At 40.0% G+C, this 10680-nt stretch overlaps 2 protein-coding genes across 2 annotated transcripts in view; one reads left to right on the top strand and one right to left on the bottom strand.

The window, feature by feature from the left end:
* The window catches only part of LOC145418769 (queuine/queuosine transporter SLC35F2-like), a 237526-nt gene extending 237198 nt beyond the window's left edge, over positions 1-328 (bottom strand). The window contains exon 1 of the mRNA XM_080287103.1: positions 210-328. Within this exon, the coding sequence (XP_080143229.1) occupies positions 210-328 (119 nt within the window). The remainder of the gene's footprint in view (positions 1-209) is intronic.
* An 862-nt stretch (positions 329-1190) lies between these two features.
* Rab39 (RAS oncogene family member Rab39) lies at positions 1191-10377 on the top strand. The gene is made up of 5 exons (XM_080287085.1): positions 1191-1319; positions 6153-6262; positions 6682-6838; positions 9123-9272; positions 10255-10377. The coding sequence occupies exons 1-5, from the start codon at positions 1212-1214 to the stop codon at positions 10375-10377; spliced, it is 648 nt and encodes a 215-aa protein (XP_080143211.1). The 5' UTR covers positions 1191-1211.
* Positions 10378-10680: the final 303 nt, after the last annotated feature.

Genomic DNA, 10680 nt, shown 5'->3' with positions numbered 1-10680 from the left:
CTGTTATACAAAAATATTCCAGGGAGCTTTCGAAATGGACGGGGAAACTTGAAGGGCATTAGCCTGTGATGTCATCGAGCCGTGTAGTAACGTGGAGAAAACCACAGACTTACACGCCGACCCCAGCGCGCCGCAGATCAATTGATGCTGCCTTCTCATCTCTTCTTTTATGTATTGATTTCCTCCAACAAACTCAGGTTTCCACTTACCATCGTCCAAGTTCCGGTAGAGAGTTGTTAATAGTGCTAAGGCAGCAACCACTGGCGTTTTCACTATCCTCATGGTTATATTCTATCGTAATTCTCTTGCCCACACCTCTCTCTGCCATTTTTAAAGCTCGTCTGCCTCAACTTCGCGCAGGTTCAGGAGTTTTGATTGGCGCACTTGGTCACGTGACGTGGTGGGAGCGGGAAAATCGGGCCCCCCTGGTGCGCCCTAAAGTTGCGCACACTATGACATCACATTGATGGTGTACAGGAACTTGATGGCTCAACAAATCACTTTACAATACCCAGGGGAGACGACAATTGCCGCCATATTGCTCACCCTAATATTATAATGGTTATATGTGCGTCGATGGAATGATTGCTAGGGAAACGGAATGAAATAAAGTACTCATAAATATCCAGAAAGAGTATTTACGGCATTATCTGGCCACCAGTTTATGAAATTACAGAGCATAACAAATTACAGATTAATTATCCTTTGCAAATCAAGTACTTTATCCTGCAATCAAGTATTAATGGCATAGAGAGTAAAATAGATAGATTCATTATTTGAACTGCTTATCAGGCTAATTTTATACCAGTTTCTAGGCATAGTTTACACTGACATTTCATAGAACATTTATATTTAATGTGGTGCTGGGAGTGCCATGGTGGTGGCGGCGGCGTCACTCCCGATTCATGACGTCCGCCAGAATGTAAACACGAGCAGCAACCTTTAAGATCTTCGAAAAATATTACACACAAAATCAGCAACCACAAATCACTTCCTGGGAGGGATGTTAAATCATATTCTCACACCTAAATAATACCTGTAAACCACCTGAATCTTGAAATAGGGCCACCTGTACATCTGGAATATGAGTCATTATTGGAATATTTACAGTCAGCTGAGAAGTAAAAACAAACAAGTTGTGAGGAAGCTTGTGGTCTCATATTTGTGTGTGGCAGTCCCCCTTTGCTCAGACTGATACGGTATAATCAGACATGGTGGAGCCAATATTTGACTATCAGTTTCGGTTAATATTAATAGGCGATTCGACAGTCGGGAAGAGTTCGCTTTTGAAATACTTTACAGACGGGAAGTTTTTCGAGGTTAGTCATCATTTAATTGCGTACAAACTATTTATAAGATTTTGCCACACGATCAGGTTATGGTTCCTTATACTTAGTGACACAGTATTTAAAGAGTTCTGAGGTTTTCATAGATATATTAATTTGTTAGAGGAATGCGTAGGTAGTCACATGAAGGGTGACGAGGCGAGGGTGTCATACGAGATGTTAAAATCAAGGCCTTTGGCGTATTAGCATTTTTTTACCATTATATCCCCTCAGGTTTTAGCTCTAATTAGTGTAGAGAGAATAATATTGTTTGTCTCACATTATACCACCTTTATGAACTGTTTATCCACAGGTTCTTACGTCATTGTTAGCCATATATGAAGGTGGTGCTCACTGAAGTAGAAAGACCTTGTCATCAGCATTATTCTGGGAAATATTTTGAAGTCTTCTCTCATAGGCCTGTGTATTTCTAATGAGGGTTTGACAGTTATTAGTTGTTAATGAAACTGTACATTGTAAAATTTGGGCAAAAATTACAAATCCTTAACCTGATTCAGATCTTTAACACATTGAAGGATGCTTTCAGGGTCGTAGAAAGATGATTAGTCATTGTATAGGTGGTAGCAACCATCATCCACTCACTTGATGTAGTGCTGCCTACTTCTTCCTTAGCCTTTATCATTCTTTTTCTGTGCCTGCCCTCCTCTCTTCCTATTTCTCCCGTCTTTCCTGTCACTTCTTATTGCTTTTCTTTCCTTTACAGGTGGCTTTACATTGAGTGACAAGCCAAATGGTTTCCTGTAAGCCAAGAAACCATTTACAACGCTGGGTGGTAACCATGTAACCAAACCATATGTGCTCCCTACGTGTCAACAAGTGGGTTAGTGGAGGGTTAGTGCCCCTCCCCGTAAAACAATTAACTCAGAGTCAAATGGCCACCCCTTACGGGATTATGGCGTCTGGCAATAGATAGATAGATAGATAGATAAATGGCCACCCCTTATGGGATTATGGCATCTGGCAATAGATAGATAGATAGATATTAAAGAAGAACTCCGGAAAACAAAATCCAAGCCATTTATACGATTACAGAAAGTGAGGGGCAACTAACTGAGCCCTGGCAATATTGGAATCGTAGCCACCCTTTAGAGATTGGTATGAATATTTGATTTATAGGCTCCTTATTTTCAGCATTTTTTTCCATACCACCAGCTTGTTTTTGGCCTGTGTGAGTTGATGTTGCAAGTTTTTTTTTTTTTTTTTTTTTTTTTTTTTTTAATGAACCACATCAAGCCAAGCCAAGAAATCGTAGTGTATTTAGGTGACACTACTTTGCCATGTAACAACAAGTGATGCACGTCCCACTACAAAGCATCTCAACCCCCTGTTTATATCATATATGAATCAAGGATAGATAAGCTTAATGTCTAAAATAATTTTTCAAACTACCTATAAGCCTAATATCAGATCAAGGAACAGAAGAAAAAAAATAGTTGGGGGAAAGAAAGAACTGCAGAAAAAGAGAAGCCTATAATATAAATACTGAATTGTTCATGTTATGAAATGAACAGCCACAGATACAAGTGGAATCCCTTAAAAAAAAAAAAGTTTACCGACGTACAGTATTTAAGCCGCTATCACACGAGGACCCATGAATGTTGTGTGTAGAACAGAATGGATGTCCACACTCAGCCATCCCAGTCACACATGGGGTGCTTTGATGACCACGTTCTTCTTTATCAAGTTCACCCCATGTGACTGGGAGGTCATTTGTCCCGACTTCCTAGCAGATGACGTGTTTATGAGTAACAACAGTGGACATGAGCCAGCTAATGACTTTCTTAATGGGTATTGCAGTCATTAAGTAACTGCTTGGTGATGAGAGCTGAAAGACTGGTAACTCCAAATTCGTATGATACCTCATCAGGTTATCCTTCTTAAATCCTGGATCTCTGCAGTACCATGGACCTGGGATATCCCTCACTTGCTCAGTTAAAAATGCCTTTGCCTCCCTTGACCAGAAATTTGGCTTGTTGCCCTCCAAGCTGTTATGGATTGTTCACAAGTATCTTTATCTTGAGGTTAGATGTTAGGACTTTGTTCGTGAGTTTATACCTGTCGAGTGTGCATGGGCCACTCATGCAGATATCAATCATTCCATCGTAGTTGCCACATTTCAGTATAATATACAGCACTGTACTGTATTTGAAAATTTACTCATTAATCATTAAGGAGACAGGACCACCTCTTAAAAGTTGATCAACAATTTTTACCCGCCTTTGAACTGGTTCAGTGACTGTAAAGGTGTACAGAAGTACCATACATTCGGGTATGAAGAGGATGCATCAAGAAACAAGGAAAATTTGATTACATATGGGATAGGTTAGGTTAGGATAAGTTTGGTTAGGTTAGCATAGAATTGGTTAGATTAGCATGAAATAGGCTAGGTTAGGATAAATGTGTGTTATGAAACTTGAGGTTAGGTTAGATAAATAGGCACTGATAAGGGTAATTTCTTTCAAAAATGGCTCTCTGAGATGGCATCCATCTGTCTAGGTGCACCACAAGATAACGTTCATCTGTAAACAAACACTGCCTTTTTAAACACTTTACATTGCTTCATTGAAAGCAGTGATAAGAGATAGGGAAGTGAGCATGAAAGTAAAAGAGTCGTTGCATGACAGTATTGTGATCTCCACTCACACGTATGAAGTGAAGCTTGGACCTCGTTGGAAAGGCACTAGTTGAGTGTGAGAGTAGTAGAAATGAGTAACAGTATGGTAAACCCGCGATATGACCAACTAATTGGGGGGGGAGGGGTGGGTCGCTATATCTGAAAGTTCGATATATACAAGGGGTCGGTATTTCCGAGGGATTACTGAACTCAGTTCACTATATAAGGGGAGTCATTCGATCCTATGTGCTCAGACATAACCTAAACTAACTCTATGAAGTATTACATGGATAATTCAATGGTTTATGAAGTTGAACATGTAAATACAATATGTTATGATGATGTACATACAAATACAATACCTACCGTATAATAAGAATACCTGTACAGTATAATGTAGTACTGTTACAGTACACTTACTGTGCCAGGAAGGGATGCTGTTGTCATCATGGGCTGATTCCCGAACTTCCCCCTCATTTAGTGTCCTTTGTTCGCAAAATCCGGGGGAAGTTCAGTCACGATTTGACCGTTCATTATATCCGAAATTCGCAATACCAAGATACCTTATATCGAGGGTTTACCGTACTTGCAAGGAGCATGTGGAATTACATGGAGAGACAGACTGAGAAATGAAGTGAAGGAGTATTGTGGTGTGGATGTATATGCGATTGAAAGTGTTAGGATAAATACACTGAGGTGGTTTGAGGTGGAGTGTGAGAGACTAACTAGGAGAGTGTATGTGAGTGAAGTGGAAGGAGGGGGAGACTAAGGATGAGATGGAGGGATGAAGTAGGGAAGTACAGTATAGGAGTGAAGGGAGGGTGTAAGTTGAGGGGAGGGCAGCAAAATGGTAGGGGACAGGGCAACATGGAGGTGATTTGTTTGTGGCCATCTCTTGCAGGCTTAAGGTGTCTGGCTATATATAGGTACCAGTAGGTAAAATGTTAGATTGAAATATACACTTGATGTAGTACTGCTCTCAGGTGTCTGCCCTTTCCTCTCCTCCACCCTTCTTTCATTCCATCCTCTTCTGTCGTTCTTTGCTTCATTCTTTCCTCATCCTTCTGCCTACGGGTGACTTTACACACCTTCTTCTTTCTTTGTTTCCTTCATTCTTTCCTCTTCATTCTGCCTTTGGGTGCTGCTACACTGAGTGACAAGCCAAATGGTTTCGTGTACACCAGGAAACCATTTACTATGCTGAGTGGTAACCATATACACTGGTAACCAAATTTTGGCGCCTGGTGGTTTAGCGGGTAATTACGGCGCTCCAGTCAGATTGAGCCAGTGAAGGTTTATATCCAAGGAGTGGTTGGGGTTTATTGTTCACATAATGCCAATCAGGGATGAGTGAGGCTGGTCACTGCCTAGCCCCGGGCTCCTAGGCTTCTCATGGGGCAACGTAGGATCGGATGATGGATGGATGGATGAAACAGGGATGTGTAATGTCCCCATGGTTGTTAAGTTTGTATATGGATGGAGTTATACAAGGTGGGGCCATGGATGTTAGAGGTACCCAAAGAAGAGAGGGCAGCATTTGGCAACTTCCTTTTCTGTTGTTTGCGGATGATACTGTATTATTACTTGAAGATGAAGGAGAACTGCAAGACTTGGAGAATGAGTTTGGGAGAGCATATAAGAAATGAAAACTAAAAGTGATATCACATGGAGGTGATTTGTTTGTGGCCACCCCACATGGAATTAAGGTACCCGGTAATAGATAGATAGGTAGTTTTCTGTAATTTGTTGTAAACTTATTGGTCAAAAATTAGTGCCATAAGAGGTGACGGTGACCATCATCCACACACTTGATGTAGTGCTGCCTACTTCTTCCTTAGCCTTTATCATTCTTTTTTCTGTGCCTGCCCTCCTCTCTTCCTATTTCTCCCATCTTTCCTGTCACTTCTTATTGCTTTTCTTTCCTTTACAGGTGGCTTTACATTGAGTGACAAGCCAAATGGTTTCCTGTAAGCCAAGAAACCATTTACAACGCTGGGTGGTAACCATATAACCAAACCATACGTGCTCCCTACGTGTCAACAAGTGGGTTGGTGGAGGGTTAGTGCCCCTCCCCATAAAACAAATAACTCAAAGCCAAATGGCCACCCCTTACGGGATTATGGCGTCTGGCAATAGATAAATAGATAGAAGAGGTGACTTGTAGCAAGAACTTATCGTATTTTTTCTTGCAGATATCCGATCCTACAGTTGGGGTTGACTTCTTTGCAAGGTTAATTGAAGTAACAGATGGAACAAGAATAAAGCTACAGTTGTGGGATACAGCTGGTCAGGAGAGGTTCAGGTGAGCAACTTCCTCTTTGTTAAGCAGGGCATCTTATTTCATATTAATTTCGGTACAGTAAGTTTGCTTTTCATATGTAAATACAGTACATATATTTTCTGGTATTTGTGACATATATAAAAAGAATCACGGAACAAACAGGCTAGATGGCATGCTCAAAATGAACCTGCTTCTTACTGTACCTGTATTTGAAGCCACGTGGAACACATCTTTATTTTAGTAGATCTTTTGGCATCTGGTGGCTCTGGAATGTACCTTTCTTTTTCTGCATTTTGGGTTATAAATTTGTTTTTAAGACCTAAATGGAAAATCTGAGAAAGATGTTTTGTGATACCAGGGCCTTTCATATACATTTTTTGTGGGAAGGTACAGCATTGACACAGTAGCCTGCCATATATTTATACATTTGTTTATTTCAGATCAATCACACGCACATATTATCGGAATTCTGTTGGAGCGTTGGTAGTGTTTGATGTTTGCAACAAGAAGTCACTCGAACATGTTCCAATGTGGATCATGGAAGCAAAGCGACACATTGAGCCACATAAAGCTGTTTTTATACTTGTTGGAACTAAGGTAAGGCTCAGCTATACAGATGAATTATTTTTGTGTCCTTCATTGAATAATTTGTATTTGATGTATTTTGAAAGTCATAGTTCCGTATGTACCATTAAGTTAATTTTGTCCCTACCAGTTTAGGTAATTACTATATCATTTTTTAAGCAGTAAAAATGTTCTTTTGTTTATTTAATTAATTTTGCATTCAATTATTATGTAACTTCATATTCAGTAAGAAAAGGTCATGTGCATGAATAACGGAAGACTCACCAAAATACAGTCGTGACTCATTATACAGTGGGGTCATGTCAAGTGAAAACCTATCACACACTGATTCATTGTAAGTTTCTGTCAATTTAACGTGGGTTCAATGGGAATATGTCGGGGTCAAAAGCTTCATAACGTAAAATCTCAAAAGACTCTACCTTTAAGGCCTGTCCTCGGAACCCCTCATTTGCACCGTCCATTCCACTAGGGGTAGCATCCTTGCAAAAACATGATTTCCAAGTCACAAGTTTCAGTATATCAAATATGAAAAGTTACAGCTCCACTTAATATTGCATGCCGTGTTATTTGTTGATAGTGGTATGTGGTATTGACCATCATCCACTTACATGATGTACCGTATGCTGCCTACATCTTCCTTCACCTTTATCATTCTTTTTCTGTGTCTTTCCTCCTCTCTTCCTATTTCTCCCATCTGTCCTGTCACATTTTATTATTTTTTATTACTTATTCTTTGCTTTTCAGGTGGCTTTACAATAAGTGACATGCCTAATGGTTTCCTGTAAGCCAGGACACTATTTACAATGCTGGGTGGTAACCATAGAACAAAATATACATGTTCCCTACGTGTCAACAAGTGGGTTAGAGGAGGGTTAGTGCCCCTCCCCTTAAAATAACTAACTCAAAAACGGATGGCCACCCCATACGGGATTATGGCATCTGGTTATAGATAGATAGAGGGATAGATAGCTATTCATTGCCCAGTTGCACAGTTGTTTGGCAATAGCAGTGGTGTTTCAGTGGCCTAGCAAGTGTGAGACAGAGCAAAAGGGAGACAATCACAGCACGCATAAACACCAGGTTGGCCATCTTGGCCTAAAGGTCTGATTGTCAGCTTGAATGGGAGGCACTGCGTATGCATGGGATTGTTACATGCAACCACTACAGATGTCATATAAGTGAATTCCATGATCTTTAACCCAAAACGAATATAACTTTTACCTCATCATTTTATTGATTTATTGCATACCAAACTCTTGTATACCGAGTCATGACTGTATCAGATAAAGATTCTTGGTCATCGACATCTCCGTAGTTTAGAATACCTGAGTACATTACATGCACAAGACTTGGGGCATAAGTTGGTTAAAATTTTGATTGGAGGTGATGATTTAGGTAATACCATGTGAAAAAAAAAAAATAGTACTGTTTAACTGGAACAAATATTGAATTAGTCTTTTAACTCTTTTGTGACCGTGGTTTTGTTGCAAATTCCAACCACCTATTACAATTTGATGTTGATATTATCCAGCCAAATCCAGCCGCCTGTTACCAGATGTTTCAGGTTGCTTGTAGTGAAATAACAATTGTTGTGTTTGTTTAATTAAAGCATTTGCTAGTTTTGATTACGTCACCAACTGAAAGTACATCTATTCAAGAGTATTGTGAAAAAGGAGTATTGAGGTAGAAGCGAAACTGTAGGCCGTGGTTACGCAACTCGCGTCTTTTGGTCCCGAGAGGGTTACCTGTCATTCCAGACCATGGCATTGTGTGTATATGCCAGAGCGAGAGAGAGAGGGAGGGAGATCTGCCATGCAGCATGATCCTGTCATGTTAAAAGAGGAAGAAGTTTGCTTACAGTAATACAACTACATGATACTAGCATCAATAATTTTCTGTCACAAGATGTGGATGGATCTTTACCACCACTGTTCTTACTTCCATCACCAATCTGTGCCTCTGCATAGACTAGCTGCTGTACCTGGTTGTTCACAATCACTTCATTGTTGTCTGCATGCTTAAAATCAGTGGAACTTGTGGGTGTTTTACATTCATCATTGCCATAATAATCTTTTTTCCCATGTAAGGATGGGTATGTTTTACGGTGATTCATATTCATTTTTAAAATGTTTTTTAGCCATAAGCCTTCGAAAATGTACATACTAAGCTTCATGCAGTGAAGTGCATCAATGACTTATAATGAAGATTGCTTGGAATCAAATTATTGTTATGAAAGTGGTTGGTGGCAGGAAATACAGGCTTCGTCAGGTACTTTCACTGAGTTTTCATGTTTCAGATTGATATGGAAGATGAGCGAGAGGTGAGGAAGGAGGATGCATTATCACTAGCCAAGTTTTACAACATCAGCTACGTGGAGACAAGCTCTATGAAGGGCATCAATGTGGAGGAAGCTTTCAAAACTATCACACAAGAGGTCTACGATAAGGTCCTGATTTACTTTTTTTTTCTTCTTCTTAACTGTTTTGCCTTAATCATTTAGCCAGAAGCAAGCATAATGAAAGCTCAGACTGCAAGTCACGTTTATGTTGTTCTTGCATAACCCCTCGGCTGCATATAGCATTCCGGAAATGGTGATTGGTAGAATGGGTAGTACATTCTGGAAGAGCCGCATGAAATACTGTGAACTTTTTGGTCATTTTTTGCGTCTGCTGCTCATGCTTGATGAGTGGTTCGTGAATCATCAGTGTGGAGTGTAAACTATGACTGACTAAACTGTTATCATGTTTGGTTAGGTATAAGTGGGTCATAACACATGGTGAAAGCACGATTTTTAAAACTGGTTTTCCCACACCCTGGACATAGGAATTGTTTAGGGCTGCCACAGCTTAGGGGTTAACTGTGATTCATCTGACTGAGCAGACCCACCAGCCAAAGGCAAGTAGCTGCTTCTTTGGGGCTGTTCTGTAGGTACAGTACATATACCTTGCAGGGAATCGGTGGCCCCTTATGGTAGCTATCACTTCACCAGAGTTCTTCCTAAGTCGTGGTGCAGGGAAATATGAGATAGTTTGGCTCCTGGATGGATGCCGCAGCAGCTTTACCCAAGGTGCACAGTGCCATCACATGTAATGCCCTCATCAGAATGAGTCACATTATAGCCTGCAGCAACTGCTAGGAAGTGATAGCTGGTTTTGGCACAGGGTTCATTTTCCAATCCATAAATAATAACTGCTGCACTAAAGCCAACCTCAGAAGAAGCATTCCGTTATTTGATGATTTAATATTTTACCCCTACACAGTAGTTTATGCCTTTTTTTTCTTTTTTATTAACAAAATAGTATTCAGCTTTCAGTCTTATTTATTGGCACAGTTTTTGGTACTTAATAATTATATGCTATTTTATGCTTTAAATTTCTTGGGCAATACAAAGCGCTAATTTCATTTAACATACATACCTGTCATTACAGATACTAAGTGGAGAGTTCAAGGTGGAGGACGGATGGGATGGCATTAAAACCGGATTTGCACGGCCCAACCACTCCTATAGCTTAATGGAGGCTGAGCCAGAGAAGTCAGGCTTTTGCTGCTAAGACATTGGTATCTATATGTCTAGTAGAAACCCACGCAGGCAGGAGCAAGGATGTGATTGGCATGGCTGGGAGCTTGATTTAACCTCTTCAGTCCGATGAAATTTTGATTTTATTTATGATGTCTCCGAATGATATAGTGTAGGACTGGTTAATATAGTGTAGGACTGGTTAATGATATAGTTAGTGTAGGACTGATTAATTATACTACCTGATCCTGGCAGTTAACATAAAAAATTATTGTCATTGTGTATCAAGAATAAAATTAAAACAGATAAATATTGTATCCTCTGGTGATGAAGGAGT

The sequence above is a fragment of the Coenobita brevimanus genome, chromosome 116 (assembly GCF_032717465.1).
Source record: "Coenobita brevimanus isolate Jiangsu-jjx chromosome 116, ASM3271746v2, whole genome shotgun sequence".
Classification (NCBI taxonomy): Eukaryota; Metazoa; Arthropoda; class Malacostraca; order Decapoda; family Coenobitidae; genus Coenobita; species Coenobita brevimanus.
The sequence above is the reverse complement of the archived record's forward strand: the minus strand, read 5'-3'. Positions and strand labels throughout refer to the sequence as shown.